The sequence below is a fragment of the Cynocephalus volans genome, chromosome X, assembly GCF_027409185.1.
Source record: "Cynocephalus volans isolate mCynVol1 chromosome X, mCynVol1.pri, whole genome shotgun sequence".
Taxonomy (NCBI): Eukaryota; Metazoa; Chordata; class Mammalia; order Dermoptera; family Cynocephalidae; genus Cynocephalus; species Cynocephalus volans.
The window spans coordinates 66,855,967-66,883,378 of record NC_084478.1 but is presented as its reverse complement, the minus strand read 5'-3'; the positions used below and the strand labels follow the sequence as shown (position 1 = coordinate 66,883,378).

General features: G+C 37.9%; 2 protein-coding genes across 2 annotated transcripts in view; both read right to left on the bottom strand.

Annotated features, from left to right (window-relative positions):
* The window catches only part of WNK3 (WNK lysine deficient protein kinase 3), a 120,291-nt gene extending 93,117 nt beyond the window's left edge, over positions 1-27,174 (bottom strand). The window contains 1 exon segment of the mRNA XM_063084225.1: positions 26,638-27,174. Within this exon segment, the coding sequence (XP_062940295.1) occupies positions 26,638-27,174 (537 nt within the window).
* Positions 4,276-5,376, bottom strand: LOC134367724 (phosphatidylethanolamine-binding protein 1-like). Its single transcript, XM_063084456.1, has 2 exons — positions 5,248-5,376; positions 4,276-4,719 (listed from the first exon to the last, which is right to left on the bottom strand). Exons 1-2 carry the CDS (start codon positions 5,374-5,376, stop codon positions 4,276-4,278), a joined length of 573 nt encoding a protein of 190 aa, XP_062940526.1.
* Positions 27,175-27,412: the final 238 nt, after the last annotated feature.

The following is a 27,412-nucleotide window of genomic DNA, read 5'->3' as shown; positions in this document are numbered from 1 at the left end:
AAGCCAGGGAGGAAGGAGGGCCAGGGGCCTCAGCCATGCCCCCCGACACCCACAACCAGCCCAGAGACAACCACTGAGCTACCACAGGAAGCACCCTGACCTCCTGAACCGGGACAGTGGGGAGCTGAGGGCCTTGGCCATGCCTCCCCCAATACCCACACCCAGCCCAGTTACAACCATTGAGCTGCTGCAGGAAGTGCCCTGGGCTCCCTAGCTGGGCAGTGGGGTACTGAGGGCCTTGGCCATGCCCCCCTTACTCCTACAACCAGCCCAGCAACAACCACCTAGCCACTGCAGGAAACACTCCAGGCTCCTGAGCTGGGACAGTCAGGGGCTGAGGGCTTCAGCCACAACCCGGACATCTGCAACCAGCCTAGCAATGACTACTGAACCACCACTGGAAGTCCCCTGGTCTCCCAAGCTAGGGCAGTGGGGAGCCAAGGGCTTCAACCACACCCCCCTGACATCTGCATTCAGCCCAGCAACAACCAAGCCACCACTGGAAGACCCCTGGTCTCCCCTGCAGGAATGAGGGGGTTTCATGGGCCTCAACCACGCCGCCCCTCTTCCTCCTCCCACCCTATTTGCTTCCCCTTTCTCCTCTCCCCTCCTACCCAACTGCTCCGCAACAACAACTTAGAATGTAAAAACAGATGGATCTGGGGACCGACCCCTCCTCTCACAACCAGACATGCCACTGCTACGGGGCCCACCCAGGGTCCTGAGATATGGAGCCAGGGACTGACCCCTCCTCCCACATCCAGGCATGCTGCTGCCGCCACAGGGCCCATTAGTCTTTCAGAAAGAGAGAGTTCTAGGGTTATCAGAGGTGGGAGGGGGGATGGAGGGAGGATGGCGAGAGATTGGATAAGGGGCATAAAGAATAAGTTCAATTTGTAATAATATATATGCTAATAATATTGATTTGACCAACATAAAAAAATAAAATAAAATAGGCAAATGTATTTCAGGTGGTCCCTCTGACCATTTCACTAACTTCTTGATACAGTTTTAGAGAAGAATGTTTTCCAAGTTTCATGTATATGAACCTTTGGAAGGCTTTAAAGAGTTCTTGGATCTTCGCACGATAGTAATGGTATCCCTAAAGAAAATACAATGATGAAAAATTTTTTATGAATTCAGTAAATGCTTTTAAATAAATATGTGCTTTAAAAAAAGCTCATGGAAAAATTGTATTATCTTTTCTATTTTTCCATGAACTTTTTTGAAGTACCCTCATATAATCACTGATATCCTTTCTTAGTTTCTTTGATTTCTCCCACATGGCAATGCAGCAGTTGTTACATTTCATAACCACGTTATAAACTCACCTGTATAATAAATCAATACCTTCAAAAACAGTATCTCAAAATGAATTGAGAAAAAGTAATAAAACAGATAATAGGAAAGTTACATCAAGATCCCAGCAAGAATTTCTGTAGATCTTGACAAGGTGATTCTAAAATTTATAATTGGCCTTTGCATATTAATCTTGTATCCTGCAACCTTGAGAAAAATCACTTAGTTCCAGGAGCTTTTTTATGAATTTCTTGTGATTTTCTATGGAGATAATTATGTCATCTGTGAGTAGAGACCATTTTATTTCTCCCTCTCCAATCTGCATCCCCTTTATTTCTTTTTCATGCCTTCTTTCACTAGTTAGGATGTATGACGTTGAATAAGAATGGTGATAGCAGACATCCTAGCCTTCTTAGCGGGAAAGTATTCAGTTTTTCACCATTAAGTATGATGCCAGCTGTAGGTTTTTTGTTTTTTTTTTTAATAGATGCCCTTTATCAGGTTAAGGAGTTTCCCTTCTATTTCAAGTTTACTGAGAGTTTTTACAATAAATGGATACTAAATTTTTCAGATGTTTTTTCTGTATCTATTAAAATGATCACATTTTTTCTTTAGTCTGTTAATTTTAGTCTTTTAATTTTTTAGTCTATTTAGTTTTTCTTTAGTCTATTAATTTTTCTTTAATATGTCAAATTACATTGATTGTCAAATGTTAAAAAATACTTGCATTCTTGGGAAAACTCTACATAGTTATCATGTGTTATCCTTTTTAAATATTGTTGGGTTCAATATGCTAATGTTATATTGAACATTTTTCATATGTGTTTATAAGGGATATTGGTCTGTAGTTTTCTTTTCTTGCAGTGTAATGTCTATCTGGTTTGGTATCACATGGGTGGGCTCTGGCTTAACTCTTGCTCTGCTGGCTTGAGGCAATCATTGCTCTGGAAAAGTCAGCATACAAATGAAGGCTTGGGCCTCCACTTGCCATCCTAAACAAGAGCAGAAATTAGAGACTCATTTTCCAGGCATACATTCTATCATCACCAGGAAGAGATAAAGTTATCTCTTTCCCAATGTTTGCACTGTTCTGTTTTCTTATCTTACTGATTTTGCTAAAACATCCACAATATTGGAAAGAAACAGTAATAATAGTCATCACTGTCTTACACTAAATTTTCATAAAAACAGCTTTATCATCTCATAGCTTAGATTGTTTACTGGGGTTTTATTTTTGTTTCCACAAATAGTTTTAAATGTCCAAGTAATTTCCTTACATTCCTACTTTACTTTTATTTTTTAATTAGGAGTAGCTGCTGAATTTTATCAAATATTTTCTCAGCACCTACTGATGTGATCATATGGCTTGCTGATAAGTTTCCTGACATGAAACTTTTAAAATTCTTAAAACATACCTAGTTGCAGCATATTATTGTTCGGTCCACTGGTGAATTCTATTTGCTAACATTTTACTAAATATTTTAACACCTATATTCATACATGAGATTAAGCTACAGTTTTTTCTCTTTTTTGTATAATGTCAAGATCTGGTATTAAGATTATATGGGCTTCATGAAATTTATCAGGGTATATAGTACTTTTAACATTGGAATCACTTGTCATTTAAAGGTTGTCAAGAATTCAAGCTCTGAATCCATGTGCCCCTGATGTGCTTTTTCTCTTTTCAAAATGTAAAAAATTGAGACATAAAGAACAAGAATAGAGAGGTCATCCTCAAAAGGTACAAAGCCTCAATTAGACAGAGGAATAGGGTTTTTTTCTTTGAGATATATTGCACCGCATGGTGAATATAGTAAGTAACAATGTATCGTACATTTCAAAATCACTAAGAGTAAATTTCAAATGTTCTCACCACAAAAAAATGGTATTTGAGGTGAAGGATATGTTGATTAGCTTGATCTACTTATTCAACATTGTATTTATAAATCATTATAGCACTTTTTACCCCATAAATACATACAATTATAATTTGTCAATTCACAATTTTAGAAAATTCTTTTAAAATAAAGCTTAAAAAAAGAACAAGGTACTTACAATCAGCTTTGAATTTTGACATTTTGCCATTTTTCCTTCCCTTTTTCAAATGAACAAAACATTAGAGATATTGTTGAAGCCGCCTAGGTATCCTTCCTTCATTCAATCACCTTTCCTTCCCCAAAGCAGCCACTATCTCAATTCATACAAGTTTTAAAATATTTTTTTCAACGTCTTTATTTTTATTCAACTATAGGCAAACAGAATTAACATGATATTCAGCAACTCCAGACCAGCTTTTCTTATACCAATGAAGAGTGATCAATTTAACAGGCACAGACTTAAGGATTCTGTCACCTAGCATTGCTGCCTGTCTAGACAGTCATGCCTCAACAACAGCAAAACCACTCTCCCTAATGCTTTTTCCAGTATAGCTCTTTAAAGGAGCCAGAGTGGTATAATAACATCTATTACACCATCCAAAATGTACCAAGTTGGAGTTTAGCTGCAACGCCAGCCTCTGGTTGTCTTGGTGAAAGACAGCACCATGAAAACATGTCTCAGAAAATGACATCGTGTACAACTCTGGACTCAGGAACACAAAGGCAGAGGGAATGAATCCCTTTTTTTTTACGACCTCCCTTAAAGATTCTTTTTCTTTAAGGATGCTTTACTCTTTTACTGTAAACCTGGTCTTTTTACCTGGATTTTTTCTTCTTTAAATTATGGTTTCTTACATTCATATTAACAATTTGATGGCCCCATCACAGTACCAAAATATACCCCAAAACGGAGTTCAAATTTGACGAAAACATAAACTGGGGTGTGTGACTATCTAGAATTTTGAAAGACAGGCAGCAGGAAAGGTCACCCTAAGCCACTGTGTGAATGGGGTTAGGAAAGAGGAGAAATCTACATGCAACGCTGAACTTGAGAACACTGCTCAGGCATCTGGGACAGTTTATGTCTCCAAGCTTTCCCTTACTTCCCAGACAGCTGCTCATATAGTTTGGGCACATAGTCATCCCATTCAGCCTGGTAAAACAAGCTGGCCATCGGGGGTCCCAGCTCATACTTTTTGTGGAAGGACGCCACCTTGAATTTGCCACAGTGGTCTTCAGATTGGTTGCTGAGAATAGGGTTGTCGCACTTCAGCAGCCTGTCCTGCTCATAAACCAGCCAGATATAGCAGTGGAGGACTGTGCCCTTGGGAGGCCCAGAGCCCACGTAATCAGAGAGGATGGTGCCACTGCTGATGTTGCTGCCCTTCATGCTGACCACCAGAAAATGGTGCCATTCCCTGTATTTGGGATCCTTCCTGCTGGGAGCATCTGGGTCTGTCAGGACCAAGGTGTAGAGCTTACCTGGATCAAGACCATACCCCTCAATGCTGGTAGGTCTGTTCTTAACCTGGGTGGGAATAATCTCATGTAAAATAATCTAGAAAATAATCTAAGTGATTCATTTTCAGAAATGACTTATCTGAGGGTGTTTTAACTGATTCAGGCCCAGCCCAAAAGTTGTTTGACTGGTGCAGCCCATTCCTGGAAGGCCTCTGAACAGACAGAGCTCTCCTTGAGATGGTAATTAGTTACTAGTCCCCATTGTTTTCTTCATTCCCTGGTGTTTCTCCTTTCACAGGGCATTAGCGGGCCTTTTTCATGAGCTTGTCCTGAGCCCCCAGACAAAGAAATTTCTTACAAGAGGGTAATAAATCTGCGTAATCTTAGGTATCATCTGGGAAGATTGTGCACCCCATAGTACTCTCAGCCAATGAGGAACTGCGGGGAGGGACTTGCACAAGAGGGAATAAATTGCTTGCTACAGCCCTTTTCCATGTGCCTGCCCTTCAGACACCCAAACCTTATGAGGCCATAATTAAAGTTTTGCTTCACTGTACCTCGTGTCTCCATGTCCATCCTTTGGCATTGGGTGGGTGAGGGCATTTCTCACAGGTGTCAGCACTTTGCCCAACTCATCCACCACCACCCTGCTGCAGGTGACTTGCAGTAGGTGCTGCAGCCACTCCTCCACTTCCTGCTGGCTCAAGGGTCTGGACCACTTGCTGAGGTCCACCTGCATGGCAGCGCTGAGTGGGGCACTCAGCCAGGAGTAGTGCAGGATGCAGGATGCGGGCAGGAAGCAGCTTCTTGGAGCCGTCCGCCAACTAGCTGGACGCGGCACAGGACAATGACCACGCGAGCACGTCTTAAAATATTTTTAATTATATGCTTGTATCCATGTGAAATACAGTTTTACAAGTAATAAAATTTTATAGGTGGTTATTGTGTTATGTATTCTCTTGAAAATTATTTTGCTCAATATTATATTTTTTATATTTAGCTACTTTGATATGCAACAGTTGTAGTTTACTTAATTATTGTATAATATCTCATTGTATAAATTCTACCACAATTTATCCATTCACCCACTGATTAACATTTGGGTTGACCCAAACTTTTTCTATTATAAGCAATGCTGCATTGTATGTTCTTGGATACCTTCTTGTCCTGGTATTAAGAAAAAAAGAATTAAACCACCTTGCTATAACTTCTATAATAACTGACCTATGCAGTTTTTCTATTTTTTCTTGGGTGCATCTTGGATTTATATTTTGTTTAGGAGTAATCTATTACTCATGATTTAAAACTTGTTATTAATGTTAAAGAAAGAATCTAGATGGTGGGTATTACGAATGTTCTCAGCAAGTCTTCCAACTTTGCTCTGTATTTGAAATTTTTCATACTAAAATCCTGGGAAAAATTTGTTGTAAAAGTTGCACATCATATAATGTTATAATTCTTTTACTTTTTTCCAGAGCATGGCTATGTTTCTTTTTTTTATTTTAACATTAACTTGTACATTTTTGTGGAGTACAGTGTGCTGTTTCAATATGTGCACATACTACACAATGATTTATTTAGGATAGATACATAGTTTTGTGCCACGATTCTCCTCCCCTGTTCCATCCATGGCAATGCTTCATTTCCAATTCTTTCCTTTATCTATTTTTCCCTCTTGTTTTTTTTCGTCAGGTTCATTAATCATTTTTCAGACAGCCAAAAACAGCAGAATTTATTTATCCTACTATATTTATGCTTAGAATTTTTAATCAATTTCAGTTATCTTTATTAATTCCCTCTTCCTTTCATTGTTATTATCCTAATTTTTTTTTCTTTTTTTTTTTGGGGGGGTAGCTGACCATATTTTCCTAATTTCTTAAGGTGAGTACTAAATTCCTTTTAGTTACTATTCATTAATAATGGAGATATTTTAGGCTATAAATTTTCTTCCAGGTACAACTTTTACAATGACCCACAGTTTTTGTTATAATGTCTTCTCTTTTTCATTGCTTTTAGTTTATTATTTCAATTTTTAAATTTTTTTTTATTTTTTGGCATCTGGCCAGTACAGGGATCAAATCCTGGCCCTTGGTGTTATCTGCACCATGCTCTATCCAACTGAACTAACCAGCCAGCCCTGATTTTTTTCTTGATTCAAAATTTACCTAGAAGTGTGATTATTTCTGTTCTCCAATTAGTTTAGAATCTTTTGGTTATTCATTTATTTATTTCCAACTTCATTGAGTAATGCAGAATATAAAATCTCTCTTCTTTAACTTAAGGTTTTCTTTGGGTCACATATATGACCAACTTTTTTAGTGACTTGTAGACATATAAAAATGTTTGTTTCCTTTTTTTTTTTTTGGCACCTGGCCTGAAATGTATATTTCATATTTGAAGAATATAAAGTTCTATATATCTATCAAATGAAGTTTGTGCATTATATTAAATTCCTCTATAACCATTTTTCGTGTACTAGATCTGTCCTATTATGAAAGAAATGCACCTGAAATTTCCCAATACAACTTTATGTTTCTCTTTCTAAAACAATCTGTTAGAGGTTCCGAGTCTAAATTATTAGACAAAATATTTTTAGTGTCTACAAGTCTTTGATACATCTTCTTAAAGTATGAAGTATATAATCTCATAATATCCTTAACTTCCTTTTTCTCTGATGGATATTAACATTGCCTCTCCTGCTTTTTCTTTGCTTGTTTATACCTTTACCTTTCTTTATAACTCTTTTAAGTAAACAACACATGTGGGTTTTGTCTTTTAATTCCATCTGACAGTCTAAGTTTTTTAATAAGCAAATACAACATGACTACACTTGTTATAGCAAATGATATATTTAATTTTACTCCTTCCATCTTATTTTATGTTATTTATTTTATTTGGTGTTTCCTTTTCTATTTTAACTAAGAGGCATCATATTTTTTCCTTTTTACCAGTGGTTAGCCTCCCTTTCCTAACACTCAAAAATCAGACATATTTCCACTATGAGAAAATAAGTTATCCATTAGTTCTCCTTACTGCATTTAGCACTCCCACCACCAAAAATAAACAAATCACTTCAATAATTTAAAATACTAATACTTCCCTTTTTTTTTTGTTTTACCATAACACATAGATGAGACATGTAGAAGACTTAATCAATCCTACACTGTCCACTCTTCATACAACTGCCACTCCCCCTCTAACACTTGGGTTTTGCTAAACTGGTATAGAATTAAAAGTAATAGGGCCAGCCCGTGGCTCACTTGGGAGAATGTGGTGCTGATAACACCAAGGCCATGGGTTCGGATCCCATATAGGGATGGCTGATTAGCTCACTGGGTGAGCGTGATGCTGACAACACCGAGTCAAGGGCTAAGATCCCCTTACCAGTCATCTATTAAAAATAAATAAATAAATAAATAAAGTAATAAATTATTATTATGTTTCCTCCTACATTTAGTATCTTCTAGCAGTAGAGTCTTTACTTAGCACTTTTATCAAATATTTCATCCATTCAATGTCTACATACGTAAGTTACATAGATCTATTCTATTCTTTTTAACTGTCACATAGTTTTTTTGCACTGTGATCTTTGTATATCCATGAATACCTTTTTTGCCCTGGCTGGCTGAAGATTCTGGGGTGATACAGCCTTTTCCCCTGTCTGTAGTCCACCATCTTCTAGCTTCTAGCATTGAAAGTAAGAAGTCAGATAGAAGTATGACTCTTTTTTCTTGGTGAGTCTAGTTATTTACCAGGTTTTACCTAGATGTCTACTTTTAGATGCTACTTGTACTGATTATCCAGGCTACTACTTCAAGCCTGAAAAACAACTATTCTCTTCCCCTCCTGTGGGTCCTTGATTTACTCAGAGGTACATTGGGGTACCTTATGTAATGACAATCCCATGAATGATGCAGGTATAGCAGTCTCTCCCCTGAGAGTCAGCTCTACACCAACAACGTAGACACTGAGGAAGATTTTTTGCTCCCTATCCTCCTAGACTGCAAAAGCTTAATCTTTCTCCTACTCTCTAGACTAAAAATGACTCAGCCCACCAGGCTTTCAGCTCCCCTCACACTTTTGAGGGTACAGCACCAGTCAAGAAGACCAGTGGGTCTGTGTCATGGACTGAATGCTTGTGTTCCCCCGACTCCCCCCACCCCCGCCCAATTCATATGTTGAATACCCAACTCCCAGTGTGACTACATTTGGAGATATGGCCTTCATCAAGGTAATTAAGAATAAATGATGTCATAAGGGTGGGGCTCTAATCCAATAGGATTATTGTCTTTATACGAAGAGACAATAGGAAGCTCTCCCCCCAGCCCCAACCTCTCCACCCACCCCACCAGCAAGCCAGGAAGACAGCCCTCACCAGAAACTGACCTTGATCTGGCACTTATAGCCTCCAGAACTTTGAGAAAAGATGTTCAACATCACTAGCCATTAGGGAAATGCAAATCAAAACCACAATGAGATACAACTTTACGCCCATTAGGATGACCATTATTGGAATAAATAACAAGTGTTGGCAAGGACATGGAGAAATTGGAAACCTTGTACATTGTTGGTGGAAATGTTAAATGGTGCAGCCACTGTGGAAAGCAGCCTGGTAGTTCCTTATAACCTTAAACACAGAATTACCATATGCTCTAGCAATTCTATTTCTGAGTATATACCCAAAAGAATTGAATGCAGAAACACAAATAGATATTTGTACACCATGTTCATAGCAGTATTCACAGCAGCCAAAAGGTAGAAACAGATAAATGGATAAACAAAATGTGGTATATATGTACAATGGAATACTGTTTAAGTTAAAAAGAAATGAAGTTATGATACGTGCTACAACATGGATTAATCTTGAAAACACTATGCTAAGTGAAAAAACCTAGACAAAAGGACAAACATTGTTTGATTCCATTTATATGAGATATCTAGAATAAGCAAATTCACAGAAACAGAAAGTGGAATAGTGGTTACCAGGAGGAGCTAGGAAGAGTTACTGTTAATGGGGTACAGAGTTACTGTTTGGGATGATGAAAAAATTCTGGAGATGTATAGTGCTGATAGTTGTAGAACAATGTGAATGTACTTAATGCCAATGGATTGTACAGTTAAAGTGGTTAAAATGGTAAAATTGTTATGTAAATTATGCCACAATAAAAAAAATTCAAAAAAGTTAAGGAACTCAAAGAACAAAAGCAAGGAATGCTAAATTTGTAAGACGCCTGGAAACAAGTAGTGTTTATGCTTTTCTATTTAGCCTAAGACTAACAAGTCCTAAATGTCCTTATAATTAGATATTAGTCATCCACTTGTGACAGATCAGCAGATCTGATCTGAAAAAAAATGAAGAAATTTTGATGCCTTCTGATTAAATTAGTAGAATACAAATCTTTCATGTGCCAAACTAAGCTATCCCCACTTAATCCTTTGATCCTACAGAACAAAAGTAGTCAGCATTAGGAGTAAACAACTTTCCAAAATTACAACTACTGTTTAAGATGTATTGCTAAAGGTAAAGTCCACTAAAAAGGTAGACAGATATTCAAAAGTCCACTTCTAATTCATCTAGCAAAAAGTAAACCTGTCAAACTAACACCAAAATCCAGAGGGAAATATTTAAGAGTAGAGCTTACAGCTACTATAGTAGTCCTCCTTTAAACATGCACACACAGAGACACAGACACCTACATACACACAATTGTATTAATGATAATGACTTTGATAGAATAAGCTTTACACATCCTCAGTGAGAAGAGTTCTTATGCAAGAAAGGAATGATAAGCCACAAATGGCAAACTAGACAGCAGTGAGAGCTAATGGAGTTGGTATAGTCATAAGCCAGGAAAATTTTAGTCTATGAAAATAATCCCTAAATCTTGCTGTCTCAAGGTAAGACCATCAAAAAACAAAAAACAAACAAACAAACAAAAAAATCAAACATCAATTTTCTGCATTATAAATATTAATTTACGTGGCTGATAAACAGAAATCAAATACAAATTTACCAGATTTCAAGTACTCCACACTATTTTAAAAAGAAATATTGTCCTTTTATGAATGAATTAAGCACTTAATCTATTATAATAAACGGAATGCTAAAATGTACATAGACCCCCTTCCTGAAACAGGGCACACAATACCAACATGACTAACTTGCATATGTATTTATTCAAGATAAAAAACATTTCATTTCCAAAATGTAAGCTATGGCCTTATCAGCTATGTCTCCTAAAAATGCAAACACCAACAATGATCTACAGAATCAGGTCAGAGGCTGCATGGATCTGTTTCCACAAATGTAAAGAAGGAAGAAATCATCAATAATGATATAAAAAGGTGCATTATAAAATAACTTGTTTAAGTAAGGATGAATACTACAAAGGCTTCAAAATGATGCTTAGCTTACAAAGCACTCTATCAAAGAATATTCTTAATAAACATGAGGTTGCTCAGTATTTTATCACTGTCATTTATTGAACATGCAAACACATGTCACATGCTTTACTAGCATTATCTCTAATTCTCAATGTTTTATTTCTTAAACTGGGCAGTAGGTACACAATTTCCATTATGTTATTCTTTATTCTTTTTTTGTATGTCCGAAATATTTATATTTTTCTTTTAAAAAATAAAATAAAAAACTAAGGCTCTAAAATGTTAAGGTGTTTGGCTTGCCCAAAGTACCTAACTGGCACAGGCAACACTGGAAAGCCAGTGTTTGAACTCTGAATCCTGAGCACTTTCTAGTTCATTACTCTTCCTTTCAGAAACAGAATTCACAGCAATGACTGCAGATACCTCATTCACAAAACACTTACCATGGAGAGATGGTGTAGCACCCCAGAAACAATGCTAAATGAAATTAAACACTGGGGTAATGGGCTGAGCCCGTGGCGCACTCGGTAGAGTGCTGCGCTGGGAGCACGGGGACGCTCCCGCCGCGGGTTCGGATCCTATATAGGAATGACCAGTGCACTCACTGGCTGAGTGCCGGTCACGAAAAAATGACAAAAAACAAACAAACAAACAAAAAAAAACACTGGGGTAATGATTTGTAAATGGTAACATCAAATTATCAATCAATAAATCAAGGTATAAAAGTCACAGTCTGGCCATATTAACATGTTAAAGCTTTGAGACAGCAATGGTATTAATACCCAAAGAAAAGTGTTCATCAATAGTGGTCAAAATAATTCTAGGGTACTTCAAAAAGTTTGAGGAAAAATGGAATTAAAATATAATACAAATACTTCCATGAACTTTTTGAAGTACTCTTGTATATCAAAAGGGGGACAAACCACATATAGAACTAGTTTTGTTGCGAGGAGAATGCACAGAGGAATCCAAGACCAGCGTCGGTGTTGCAGTTTTATAGCTCTTTGTTTTAGTGTTGCAGTTCTTTGTTCAGTGTTACGACGCCTCTTTTTGCTTGCAAGCAAGGAGAGCACTGGGGAGCAAAAACTCCCATACCAGTGTCTCCCAGAACAAAGGAAAAGACCATCTTATATCGCCTAAATTCCCGCCCCTTTCCCACCCAAGTTCCCATTCAGGTCCTCTTATGTAAATGAGGGATGCAGTCCAGCTAATTTGGATTGGCTGATTATGGGACACAGTCCATTGGTCACTTTTGGAGCCTAGTTTGCATCTGGCCCTTGGGGGATGTGAGACTGCTGTTATCTCACAGAGGGCAGGTGCAGGAAGGAAGCAAGCTAAGTCACAGAGACCAGAGTCTGCAATTAAGGCAGACAAGCATGGGGTTTCTAAAACAGTTTCTCAAGTGGAAAAGGAGAAAGGCTTAACAATTAGAAAATGCTTAGGGTTCCTTGCAACAGGTTCACTTGTTTTCCAGAACTGTTGAACAAAGAGGATGTCCTCATCCAGTCAGAACCTAAGCATCCAGTTCATTTGGTCAGTCTATTGCCTTAACAGGAGGACACGCAGGAATATCTAGTTCCTTTGTTCTGACTCTATGAGTATAGAGTCCAAACCTGCTTCTGATTATAATTTAGCTTTCCATATATCTAGCCTACATACCAAGAGCATTCTACCTAACAACTATATTCTTCATTCTAAATTAATAAACTGTGTCCGAGATTTAGGAGTTTGAGTTAGCACAAGTCAGTCTCCCCAGGTGTTTGACCATCTCTGGACACTGACAAAAGGTGAAAGCCAGATACTGAACCATGACAACCTAACCATGAAACTGTTCCTCAGGGACCCCCACGCCAGGGATTGTCCTTCAATGATACCACTAACTGGTATCCTTTGAGCTTCAGCAGTTCAATGTTAAGAACCTTATTTTAAAAAGTCCATTTAAGAAATTATTTGTTCTAAAATGGCTAAAAACATAAAAGAATGATCTGTTCAATTAATTAGTAAGGAAGAAATTCTTAGAACATCTATGCAAATGTTTTATATATATATAATTGATGGAATACAAATCCCTACTCTGCCCCTTTGGGCAAGTTACTCAATGTATCTAAACCTCAGTTCTACCATCTGAAAACTAGTAACTATTGCAAGGATTAAATAAAATATTCAAATTAAGTACCTGTGTAAGTGCTCAATTAATGTTAATCTTGATAAATGGAAGTATATAATACCCATTATTACTAACTATAGTAAAGTACCTTGACCACAAATTCCCCTATTGTTGGGTCTTCAGAAATTTAACAAACATATTGGGGAAAGATCCCATAAAACTAAGAGGTAATTCCAATTAATAAATGCAAAAAGAATGTAAAAAATAGAAAATCACTATTAGAACACCAGTTATAATTATTACAGTCAAGATACACCAAAGGACGCCAAATCAGTGGGCCAAAGTTTGAGGAGAAAAAGTATATTTGTATAGTCCCAAAGTATCTACCTCAAGATATTTACTGATCTACAAAGGGAAAAATAATAACTTTATAGTAGTGGCAGACACTACCTTAAGCAATTGATTAAGGCTATTATCAACAATAATACATATAAACATCATGTACCCCCTGCTATGATGCACTGAGGAGAGTACATCATTTCCACAGTATTCTTGCCAAAAATGTACATATAGTCTAAATCTAATCATAAGAAAACATAAGACAAACTCAAACTGAGGGAGAGTCTACAAAATAACTGACCAGTACCCTTCAAGAGTTCAGGGAAAGACTGAAGAACTATCATAAATTATAAAAGACTAAGGGGTCATAACAACTAAATGGCAATGTGGGATCCTGTATTGAATCATAGAACTGAAAGAGAGATATCAGTGGAAAAACTGGTGAATTCCAAATAAGTTTTATATTTTAGTTAACAGTATTATACTGTTAATTTCTTTCTTTAACGTTAATTTCTTAGTTTTGATAAATGCTCTCTGGTTAATATATTAGCATAAGAGAAGGCTGGGTGAAGGGCACACAGGAACTTTCTACACTATATCTGCAACTCTTCTGTGAGTAGAAAATTATCTCAAAATAAAAAGTTGAAAAAAGAAAACCAAATAGTACAAGAGTGGTATCCCTGCTGCCTCCTACTCCCAACCTTACCATTTCCTTTAAACAAACCTATATTTAACAGCCTTTTCATCTTTTCATTAACTCCAATCTCCAAGTGTTCTTAGTACTGACTGTAAACTCCCTCTACTGTAAGCTTTATGAAAACAGAGTCTGTGTCTGCATTTTCTCCCCATTATGTCCCTAACACTTAGCATAGGTCTGGCACATTGCAGATACAGACTCTTTATTTTTTAATGAATGCACAAATGAATGGCAGTCATAGCATACTGTATGCATTTCCTAGGGCTACTGTAACAAATTACTACAAATTTAGTGGCTTAAACACAAAGGTATTATCTTCCCGTCCTGGAGATCAGAAATCCAAAATGAGTCTCATTAGACTAAAATCAAGGTGTCAGGACTGCATTCCTCCTGGAGACTCTAGGGAAGAATCTGTTTCCTTATCTTTAGAGGCTGCCTGCATTCCTAGGCTGGCTGCCCCCTTCTAGCAACTGCATCACTCCAACCTCGGCTTCCATCATCAGGTATCCTTTTCTGACTATGGCCATCCTGCTTCCCTCTTATAAGGACTTGTGATTATACTGGGTCTACCCAAATAATCCAGGATAATCTCCCTATCTCCAGATCTTTAATCACATCAGCAAAGTCCTTTTTGCAATGTAAGGTTACATATTTACAGGTTCTAGGAATTAGGACATGGACACCTTGGGAGTGCCATTATTAGCCTACTATATGTATCAACTTGTTTTTTATTTAAATCTATCAAGCAAATAGTTAGCTCAAAACTAATTCATTGAACTAACTGGGAAAATTGATGCTATTTCCCAGACCAAGGTTGTTTCCTGCTGCCCCTACCCGTTGTCATTTTCTAAAAGCATTTGCCTTTGGTTCATACTCAATAAAGTTATGTGAGTAGTTTTTAAACAGAGACTAGAACACATATATTTAAGCAAGCTTTATCCCTCTCTTCAATGTAATCACTTTTTGCCCATGAATGTATTCTACTTTTAGGGCTGGATCTGATGAAAACAGTGGGAAATCAAACTGAATAATACTATTTGGGGTGTGCTTATAATGTAATGAAGCATTTTCTTGTGTGGCTCAAAGAGAATCTAGAAACATTTCCAAGAGGGTCATAAAAATATTTCGAGAGCAAAATTAAGTGTCCCAGAGTAAATACTTTGAACAACTATATTTATTCAGAAACAGAAATGCTAGCACCTATTTTTTTTTTAGATTACTTTTCATTTATTGGAAATTCAGCTATTTTCATATCAAATTCTAATTTCATAAATAAATGTAATACCTGATTTATTCATTTTTGGCAGCTGGCCAGTACCGGGATCCGAACCCTTGACCTTGGTGTTATAAGACCACACTCTAACCAACTGAGCTACCAGCCAGCCCAATTAAATATAGGGCTGATGTCTAAAAATACGATTTTCCCCAGAGTTTTCTCAGATGATCACTGAAAATAAAATAAAAACAAGTTTCTCCATAATTTTAATAGATGCCTCAGGTGTGGAAGTACGGATTTTTAAGAATATATTCACTACCATAATGAAAGTATATTAGAATGCTCACTCAACATATCAATCTGCTACAGTCTATTGTGCCTTTTTCCCCTTTTGGTCTTTCTTTTCAGTGCCATCTTTGGTTCAGTTCACAGACTATAGCTAGAGTTGTGAGATGTCTAGGTGCTATGAGAGGTCTTCAAAAAGTTCATGGAAAGATTGTCTTTTAATTCCATCATTACATGAACTTTTTGAAGTACTCTTGTATTTATTTATTTATTTATTTATTATTTTTATTTTTTCATTTTTGAACAGTTTTATTTTTTTTGTCATTGTATATTTGAATTTATGTATAAGTGTGATTTACTTTATTTTTATTTATTTTACTTTTTTTGTATTAGCACTTTTTTTTTTCTTTCTTTTTTTTTTTTATATTTTATTTTGTCGATATACATTGTGGCTGATTATTGTTGCCCATCACCAAAACCTCCCTCCCTCCCCCCTCCCCCCCAACAATGTCCTTTCTGTTTGCTTGTCGTATCAACTTCAAGTAATTGTGGTTGTTATATCTTCTTCCCCCCCCACCCCCGTTTTTTTTTTTTTTTTGTGTGTGTGTGTGTGTGTGTGTGTGTGTGAATTATATATTAATTTTTAGCTCCCACCAATAAGTGAGAACATGTGGTATTTCTCGTTCTGTGCCTGACTTGTTTCACTTAATATAATTCTCTCAAGGTCCATCCATGTTGTTGCAAATGGTAGTATTTCATTCGTTTTTATAGCTGAGTAGTATTCCATTGTGTAGATGTACCACATTTTCCGTATCCACTCATCCGATGATGGACATTTGGGCTGGTTCCAACTCTTGGCTATTGTAAAGAGTGCTGCGATGAACATTGGGGAACAGGTATACCTTCGACTTGATGATTTCCATTCCTCTGGGTATATTCCCAACAGTGGGATAGCTGGGTCGTATGGTAGATCTATCTGTAATTGTTTGAGGAACCTCCATACCATTTTCCATAGAGGCTACACCATTTTGCAGTCCCACCAACAATGTATGAGAGTTCCTTTTTCTCCGCAACCTCGCCAGCATTTATCGTTCAGAGTGTTTTGGATTTTAGCCATCCTAACTGGGGTGAGATGGTATCTCAGTGTGGTTTTGATTTGCATTTCCCGGATGCTGAGTGATGTTGAGCATTTTTTCATATGTCTGTTGGCCATTTGGATAGCTTCCTTAGAGAAATGCCTACTTAGCTCTTTTGCCCATTTTTTAATAGGGTTGCTTGTTTTTTTCTTGTAAAGTTGTTTGCGTTCCTTGTATATTCTGGATATTAATCCTTTGTCAGATGTATATTTTGCAAATATTTTCTCCCACTCTGTTGGTTGTCTTTTAACTCTGTTAATTGTTTCTTTTGCTGTGCAGAAGCTTTTTAGTTTGAATTAATCCCATTTGTTTATTTTTCCTTTGGTTGCCCGTGCTTTTGGGGTCGTATTCATGAAGTCTGTGTCCAGTCCTATTTCCTAAAGTGTTTCTCCTATGTTTTCTTTAAGAAGTTTTATTGTTTCAGGGTGTATATTTAAATCCTTAATCCATTTTGAGTTGATTTTAGTATACGGTGAGAGGTATGGATCTAGTTTCATTCTCCTGCATATGGATATCCAGTTATCCCAGCACCATTTGCTGAAGAGGCAGTCCCTTCCCCAGTGAATAGGCTTGGTGCCTTTGTCAAAGATCAGATGGCAGTAAGTGTGTGGGTTGATTTCTGGATTCTCTATTCTATTCCATTGATCAGTGTGTCTGTTTTTATGCCAGTACCATACTGTTTTGGTTATTATAGCTTTGTAGTATAGCTTAAAGTCAGGTAGTGTTATGCCTCCAGCTTTATTTTTTTGCTCAGCATTGCTTTGGCTATCCGTGGTCTTTTATTATTCCATATAAATGTCTGGATATTTCTTTCCATTTCTGAGAAAAATGTCATTGGAATTTTGATGGGGATTGCATTGCATCTGTATATCACTTTGGGTAGTATGGACATTTTCACTATGTTGATTCTTCCAATCCAAGAGCATGGGATATCTTTCCATCTTCTTGTATCCTTTGTAATTTCTCTCAGCAGTGGTTTGTAGTTCTCATTATAGAGATTTTTCACCTCCTTGGTTAACTCAATTCCTAAGTATTTTATTTTTTTGGTGGCTATTGTAAATGGGCAGGCTTTCTTGATTTCTCTTTCTGCATGTTCACTATTGGAGAAAAGAAATGCTACTGATTTTTGTGTGTTGATTTTGTATCCTGCAACTGTGCTGAAATCATTTATCAATTCCAAGAGTTTTTTTGTAGAGGTTTTAGGCTGTTCAATATATAGGATCATGTCATCTGCAAACAGGGACAGTTTGACTTCATCTTTTCCAATCTGGATGCCCTTTATTTCCTTCTCTTCTCTGATTGCTCTGGCTAGTACTTCCAACACTATGTTGAATAGGAGTGGTGAGAGTGGGCATCCTTGTCTAGTGCCTGTCCTTAAAGGAAAAGCTTTCAGCTTTTCCCCATTCAGGATGATATTGGCAGTGGGTTTGTCATATATGGCTTTAATTATGTTGAGATACTTTCCCTCTATACCTAACTTATAGAGGGTCTTTGTCATGAATGAGTGCTGAACTTTATCAAATGCTTTTTCAGCATCTATAGAGATGATCATATGGTCCTCGTATTTGACTTAATTAATATGCTGTATCACATTTATTGATTTGCGTATGTTGAACCAACCTTGCATCCCTGGGATGAATCCCAATTGATTGTGGTGAATAATTTTACGTATGTCTTGCTGTATTCTGTTTGCTAGTATTTTAGTGAGGATTTTTGCATTTATATTCATCAAGGATATAGGCCTGTAGTTTTCTCTTTTGGTTATATCTTTACCTGGTTTCGGTATCAGGATGATGTTTGCTTCATAGAATGAGTTTGGGAGATTTGCGTCTGTTTCAATCTTTTGGAATAGTTTGTAAAGAATCGGTGTCATTTCCTCTTTGACTATTTGGTAAAATTCTGCTGTGAATCCATCTGGTCCTGGGCTTTTCTTTGTTGGAAGCCTTCTGATAAGAGCTTCAATCTCCTTTATTGTTATTGGTCTGTTCAAATTTTCTACATCTTCATGGTTCAGTTTGGGAGCTTGTGTGTGTTCAGAAATTTATCCATTTCCTCCAGATGTTCAAAATTGTTGGTGTATAGTTGTTTATAGTAGTCTCGAATGATTCCTTGTATTTCAGATGAATCAGTTGTAATATCGGCTTTTTTATTTCTAATTTTTGTTATTTGAGTCTTCTCTCTTCTTTTTTTAGTTAGCCATGCTAATGGTTTGTCAATTTTATTTATCTTTTCAAAAAACCAACTTTTTGATTCATTGATCTTTTGAATTGTTTTTTGGGTTTCAATTTCATTCAGTTCTGCTGTGATCTTAATGATTTCTTTCCGTCTGCTAACTTTAGGTTTGGATTGTTCTTGTTTTTCTAGTTCTTTAAGGTGACGTGTTAGGTTGTTCACTTGCCATCTTTCCATTCTTCTGAGGTGAGCATTTAATGCAATAAATTTCCCCCTTAATACTGCTTTTGCAGTATCCCACAGGTTTTGGTATGATGTATCATTATTTTCATTAGTTTCAATAAATTTTTTGATTTCCTGCTTGATTTCTTCTTGGACCCATATGTCATTAAGTAGAATGCTGTTTAATTTCCATGTGTTTGTATAGTTTCCAGAGTTTCGTTTGTTATTAATTTCTAGTTTTAATCCATTGTGGTCTGAGAAAATACATGGGATAATTCCAATTTTTTTGAATTTATTGAGACTTGATTTGTGACCTAATATGTGATCTATCCTGGAGAATGATCCATGTGCTGATGAGAAGAATGAATATTCTGAGGTTGTTGGATGGAATGTTCTGTAGATATCTGCCAAGTCCAATTAGTCTAGAGTCTTGTTTAGATCTTGTGTTTCTCTACTGATTCTTTGCCTAGATGATCTAATATTGACAGTGGGGTGTTCAGGTCCCCTGCTATTATGGTATTAGTGTCTATTTCCTTCTTTAGGTCTAATAGAGTTTGTTTTATAAATCTGGCTGCTCCAACATTGGGTGCGTACATATTTATGATTGTTATGTCTTCTTGATGGATCAGTCCTTTTATCATTAAGAAGTGTCCCTCATTGTCTCTTTTTATGGTTTTTAGTTTAAAGTCTGTTTTGTCAGATATAAGAATAGCTACTCCAGCTCATTTTTCTTTTCTGTTTGCATGGTAAATCTTTTTCCATCCTTTCACTCTTAGTCTATGTGAACCTTTATGGGTGAGGTGGGTCTCTTGTAGGCAGCATATAGTTGGGTCCTCCTTTTTGATCCAGTCAGCCAGTCTGTGTCTTTTGATTGGGGAATTTAAGCCTTTTACATTAAGAGTTGTTATTGAAAGGTGTTGATTTATTCCCAGCATTTTATTGGTTGTTTGGTTGTCTTAGGTGTCTTTTGTTCCTTGCTTTCTAATTTACTATTTGGTTTCTGTGTTTGTTGGTTCCTTAGGTTGTAGATAGCGTTTCTGTTTGTTTTCTCTTCATGAATGCCATTTTTATTATACTAGCGGGTTTTGATTTTTCTTGGGTTTTTATGGCAGTGGTAGTTATTTTTCAGGAACCAAACCCAGTACTCCCTTGAGGATTTCTTGTAAGGGTGGTCGTGTGGTAGTGAACTCCCACAGGTTTTTTTTGTCTGAGTAATATACTATTTTCCCTCCATTTCGGAAGGATAGCCTTGCAGGGTAGAGTTTTCTTGGCAGGCAATCTTTGTCCTATAGTATTTTGAATATATCATCCCATTCCTTTCTAGCTTTTAGGGTTTGTGATGAAAAGTCTGATGTTAGCCTGATTGGGGCTTCCTTATAGGTGATTTGACGCTTCTCTCTTGCAGCTTTTAAGATTCTCTCTTTGTCTCTGAGTTTTGCCAATTTGACTATAACATGTCTTGGAGAAGGCCTTTTTGGGTTGAATACGTTTAGAGATTGAGCTTCCTGGATCTGAAGATCTGTGATTTTTCCTATACCTGGGAAGTTTTCTGCCACTATTTTTTTGAATATGTTTTCAATGGAATCTCCATTTTCCTCCCCTTCTGGAATACCCATGACTCGGATATTTGAGTGCTTAATGTTGTCTGATAGCTCTCTCAGATTTTCTTCAATGTCTTTGATTCTTTTTTCTTTCTTTTTGTCTGCTTGTGTTATTTCAAACAGCCCATCTTCAAGTTCAGAGGTTCTCTCTTCAACTTCGACAAGCCTGCTGGTTAAACTCTCCGCTGTTTTTTATTTCGCTGAATAACTTCTTCAGTTCAGCAAGTTCTGCTACATTTTTTTTCAGGACATTGATTTCCTTGTACATTTCCTCTTTCAGGTCCTGTATACTTTTCCTCATTTCATCATGATGTCTAGCTGAGTTTTCTTGTATCTCATTCAGTTTCCTTAGAATTATCACTCGAAATTCCTTGTCAGTCATTTCAAGGGCTTCTTGTTCTATAGGATCTAGAGTTTGAGATTTATTAACTTTTGGTGGTGTACTTTCTTGATTTTTTGTATTTCTGGTATCTTTTTTTTGATGTTTATTCATTGTGGCAGGGGGTTTCACAGTCCACAGGTTTGAGACTATTGACTAACTAAGATGTTGCTGTGGTTGCTAATTTGGTATGGCTACCTCCGTGACTGCTCAGTTGGCCGCTAGTGCCTTGTGCGTATGGTTGCCTCGGGTCTTGGGCCTCTCCGGGGAGCCACCTTTCTGGTCAGCTTGGACTCTGCTGGGCTCCTGGATCACGTACCACAGGGTGTGTGATCTCTGCTGAGCTTTCACTTCCCATGCAGGACTTCTCCCTGTTCTGTGTGCTCTGGCCCGGGCTGTTGGATCGTGCAGTGGCAACCCCACAGGGTGTGTGGTTTCTGTCGAATCTCCGCCTCCCTGGCCCCACGTCTCCCCACTCTGTGCGCACTGGGCTGGGCTGGGACGTGTCTTCTGCAACCCTCGTCTATCAGCTGGGCCTTCAATACCCTGCTTGGCACCGCCTCGCCCAGGAAGTCTACCAGGTTTCTGCTAGGCACAGACGACCGGTCGCTCTGGGTGCCTTTGTAGCACTGTGTAGATCTTTCTCGGGACTTATCACCTTCCTCCTGGTATCGCAGTTATTTGTGTACTTGTCTTATTTCCCACACCAGAGCGTGAGCTCCTCGGGGGAGGAGCGCGCAGCACACGGTTCACCTTTGTATCCCTCTGGCATGAACCGAGTCCAGTGCCCGCCTGCAGTCAACTCTCCGCCAGGTTCAGGAGGACTTGGGAACTCTCCTACCACACTATTCCTAACCAGAAATTGGTTAGGCGTTTTTCTGAACTGGTGGCCGCAGAGATGGTATCTGCCTCCTAGTAACAGGAAGTTTACCGGGGGCCGGAGTCCAGTGTGTGGTGGAGTGACAGTCGGCCCCGCCCGTACTTCCTTGCCCTCCCGACACTGGCCGGGGACGCCCCACGCCACCAGCCCCGCCAGAGAACCACGGAGGGAGTGGGAGGGGAGGCCAGCCCACAGGCCCCAGGAAGCCCTGTGCCAGGGCAAGCTAGTGGGAAGGCTCAGTGAGGAGCTGAGCCGGGCGAGGAGGACAGGCTTGGCTGAGCTTGGCCGGAGTTGCCACCACCTGAGAAAATGGAGGCAGCCCCAGGGCGGTGAGTGGCCCAGTGATGCAGGCGGAAGCTGGGGGGGCGTCAGCCCCCCGAGCAGCGCCGGGCCAGGGGTCACTCACAGGGCTGGGCCAGGTCGGGCGCACAGTCTCTGCCTCTGGTTTGTCGCCTTCCCCGTTCTCGGTTCCCGCCGCCTCGGGCTGCTCGCTCGGTCCCGCGGCGGGGCTCGGGCGCTCCCAGGAATCTTCTTTTATGCCGGCCTGAAACCTCAAATCATGAATAGGGCAGCTGGCCGCCTTCAGCGCGGCCCTGGCCTCCGGGATCCTGTCTGCATCCACTGGAGCCCTGGCGCCGTGTTCCCTGTTTAGAGACTCGCTTTTGCAGCTACAAAAAAGTTCTTTTCCTGTTCCATACTTCAAAGCTGTTGCCTGTAAATAAGGCAGCCTCTCCTGCCGAGGGCAAAGTGGCGGTCAGCCCCCACGACCGGCCACCAGCAGCGGTCCTCCCTTAAGAGATGGCAAGAGGAAGGTCCACAAGTTTTCTGGCTGCCTGAGGCCCAGTGGCTGCCTTTTCCACCTCAGCTACTCCGCGCCAACTGCCGCAGCCACCTCCATCTTGAAACCCTACTCTTGTATTTAAAGGAGGCTGTTTACCCTCCTTTAAAGCACACAATCACATATCTGACCCCACAGTGAAGCTTATTACAGGCATACTTAAGTACACTTTATTTATTTATTTATTTATTTATTTATTTTGTCTTTTTGTGACTGGCATACCGGGCTCAGCCAGTGAGCGCACCAGCCATCCTTATATAGGATCCGAACCCGCAGCGGGAGCACTGCTGCGCTCCCAGCAGCGCACTCTCCCGAGTGCACCACAGGGTCGGCCCCTTAAGTACATTTTAGAAAAAGTCCAAGAACAAAAATTTTCAGATATCTATAATGTTCCTTCATTTGGAAAATAGCTCCATTATATGACAACTCAGTTCCATCGAGAAATAAATGGTAAAAGTACAAGTGGAAATATTTTTCCAAGTGATAATAAAGCAAAAACTGGTTGTATAAAAGCACTCTGCTATTGATTCTCAAGTTGTTAGTGAAGGAAAAAACTATTACAAATTCCTTTGATCGATTCCTCTTAAGAGTTACTAAACAAGCCTTTCAATAACATCTGACCATGTCTTTCAATGTAATGAACTAAAATAGACTTCTAAATAGCATTTATGACTGACAGCCCTCACTCACAGTAATTTGCCATTTACCAAGTAATTACCATGTAATTTACTAAGTTCTTTACAGAAACCAATAGGTCAGCCTTTCTCCTAACACATTAAAAAAATGAAGTTATAGAAACTATAAAATATGAGAAACTATTGAAATTCAGGCATTTATAGCCAAATCCTAAACCTGACCTATATCATCAAAGAGTTTGTTTTTATCATCCTTGAAGCCAAATATCAACAGTAACATTTATCTCTCTTGGTTCTTTGCACTGCCATAAGATCAATGTATTCTAAACAAATGGATGTGGGGCTATAAAGAATTGTTACACAAGTCTCAAATATTCACAATGGGGAGAAATGCCATCAAGAGAAGAAAGTATTAAAAACCATTGTTTAGCTGTGAATTTAGAATCAAACATGCAAAAATAAAATTTAAAAAAAAGAAATTTCCTAATATTAGGGGAGAAGATTAAGCAAGAGGTAGTATGAATGCAATAAAATATGTTATATATCAAATTGATAAGACAAAAGTATGGACATACCAATTATATACATATACACATACATATATTCACACACACATATATATAAATTCTATATATACTATATATAAAATCACACACATATGTAAACAAAGATTGGAAAGAATCTAGAATAATTCAAACATTTAAATTGATTACTGGGATTTTTTCTATAAAATTCTTTAGTATATAATAAAGTAAGACTTCATAGAAGAAAGAGAAGAAATTGTACATTACAAACTGCATAGTAGTCAGGAAAGTAATTAAAAGATGATGCTCCTTATTCTCCTGGGATTCCAAATAAGCTAGTTTTTCTTAATTCCAAATATACAAAAGATGAAGCAATATCCAAAAACTGATCAAATAAGTCCACTAATTCTGACATTCCTTTCAGAATAGAAAACTGCAATTGTTTTTCTCTGTGTAAATTAAAATGTACATTATATATTTATTACTTTTGCTCCACATGAGAGATTACTAAATCTAGCTATGTATCCAATCACCTGGGGAACTTTTTAAGAATAAGCTCCTAAGACCATCTCCTAGACATTACAATTTGAGAAGTCTGGAGTGGAAGCTAGGAATCAGTATACATGACATAATATAAAGGTCATGTTAGTGTATTATAAAAATTCCTACTCTGATTCAGCTAGCTTTTGGGATTGGTCCCATATTTCAGTGCTTTCCAAACTATTGAATGCACACAGAAATCACTTGCAGGTGGTATCAAGAGGCAGATTCTGATTCAGAAGGTTGGAGATGAGGCCTGGGAATCTGCATTTCCAACAAGCTCTCAGGTGATGTCCATGCTGATGATACAGGGACCACACTTTGAGTAGTAAGACCTCATTGGATCTTTCAACCTTTCCACAGGTGAATGATAGAAGGCATCCCCCAAGGCAGTTTCTGCCACTGGAATATTTTCTTCAAGTTTTTACCTAAATATCCTTTAGCATAGCTAGAGTACACAATCTGCAAAATATTTGACTTATCTTTACTATGTACCCTACTACCAAGTAAATGTACACTTACTGATAATGAAAAATGCTCAAGATAAGTGAAAATAAAAATTATGAAACTTTTGGATCCCCATACAAGCCAGCCGCCAGCAAAAAAAAAAAAAGAAAAAAAATTACAAAACCTTATAGAAAAATATATATACTTACCGGAAAGATATATATACCAAAATGTTTAAAGCACCGTACTCAAAGTACGGTGGAATTTTAGGTCATTTTGATGCTTTCTTGCCAGCATTATCTAATATTTCTACTATGACATATACCTTATAAAATTCTTAAAGGGTACAAAGGGGGTGAGAAGAAAACCAAGCAAACCCCACACATGCACACACTTTGCAAGGACCACTTGAATGGTTTGATTGATAGTTAATTTGCTTTCCAAAGAGCAGTCAAGAGACTTCCTAAATTAGAAGCACTTAGAAAGTTTGTTAAAATTGCAGTCTTGCACCCAACCCAGACTTACTGAATCAGAATATGTTATAGGACTCAGAATTTGCATATGAAGCAAACAGTGACTCTTACAAACAATAAAGTTTGGAAACCATGGACATCAAACAAAAAGCTTCCTAGAAATGAAGGGACCTGGACTAAATTCCAACCTATCTGAATGCAAGTTCAGAATGGGTGAAAATATGGTATTTTATACATACACACCCACACTCACAGAGAGCACCGGAATTTGAACAATAATGAAAACCTGTACTTAGCCACTGGTTTTATTCCATCTTAACTTTAAGCACCTCATGTGAATGCTGACTACTTCCTGTGAGCTGAGGTCACAAAGATTGTCCTTATATTTGACCTATATCTGTCTAAAACTATTCTTATAACTCCCTCTGTGATGTTCTATTCCCCCCATTTTAGTCCTCAATTATTTAAAAGTACTACATAAACATTTATCATGGAACCAAGTTTCTAGGTAATTCAATCTTTCTCTTGTTGTTTTCATTTCTCCTTTCTAAACACATTCCAGTTGACTAGCCTCAGTAAATTTTAGTGATTATTTCTTCCAGAGATGCTCTCTGAGGTAAATGGAAAGGCATGGGAAGTTTCTATCAATAGAGGTCCTCAAAGAATCAAGAAAAATTTTTCCCATTCTGCAAAACACCACATGAACTCTCAAAATTTTGTATAAAGAAAAAGAGAAAATGTAGATATCACACTGAATATATCCCTATCACACTCTTAAGTATTTAGTATAACAATCAACTCATAAGGCATACATTTTTGAAAAGTTTTCAAAATGAGACATTAACAAGAATTTTGGGAATTTCCTAAGGCTAATAAAGAGAATTTTCCCAAAGAAAGCCAGGAGATTTTTTTTCCCCCTTTAATACACAGGCAAAAACAACAGGAGAAAAAAAAGTTTGGCATGAGCTCTTAAAGAGGATCTAGGAAAGAAGTATAATTTGGGGGAAGAGGGGGACAAGCCCTTCATTTTATCTTAATACATGATACATTTTAATCCTAGATAACTCAGAAGGCCAGGCCAACTAAAATTGGAATTTATTAAAACCAAGAAGATTATATACTCACCTGCAGCTCACACCAAGCAACTTCAACCCATGTTTCAGTGTCCAGTCCTTTATATACTGTTTTAAATGCTCCTCTTCCAAGCTCTATGTCAAATTTCAGGAACCTGCCACTAGGAGAAGTAGCTACAGCCTTCACCTCTGCTTCTTCTTCCATTTCCTTTTCATTTTTCTCCTTGATACAATCTTTTGAGGATTCCAAAGTTGCCTTTGAATATTGCTCGTATTTAACTTCTTGCCCACCTCTTACCACATTTGTAGGATGTTTATCTGTTCTTGGAATATTTGTTGCAGCCTTTATTCTCTCATCTTTGGGGGAAGGTTTGGCAACTTTGTCATCTTCCGTCATCTCAACACTCTTTCGGAAAAATCTCTTCCTTTCTACAGTTTCTCCAGAAGCAGAGAAGGTGCTCTTTTTTTCCTTTAGTCTAGCTTCTACTGTCAAAGTTGCAGCAACCTGAGGAACTCTATTTTCAAATGAAACTCCATCAGGTGTCTCAGAATCTTCTGTGCTGGCTAGCTCCCCTGAATCAGTGGCCATTGTAATTAAGGTTGACACTAAATTTTTTCTTGTTCCACTCTTCAGTCCTGTTACATCTCAGGTATCAGAATTATCAGAATAAACTTCCTTTTATGTGGTCATATATTTCCATAGCAACCTGAAGGAGGGGAGGGAAAGATATTTTAAAATCATCCCACAAAGGAAATCATTAAGGACAAAACAAGTCACTTGATTTTTTTAATCCCTTTTTTTCTTAATAAGAAGCTTATTCTTTTTT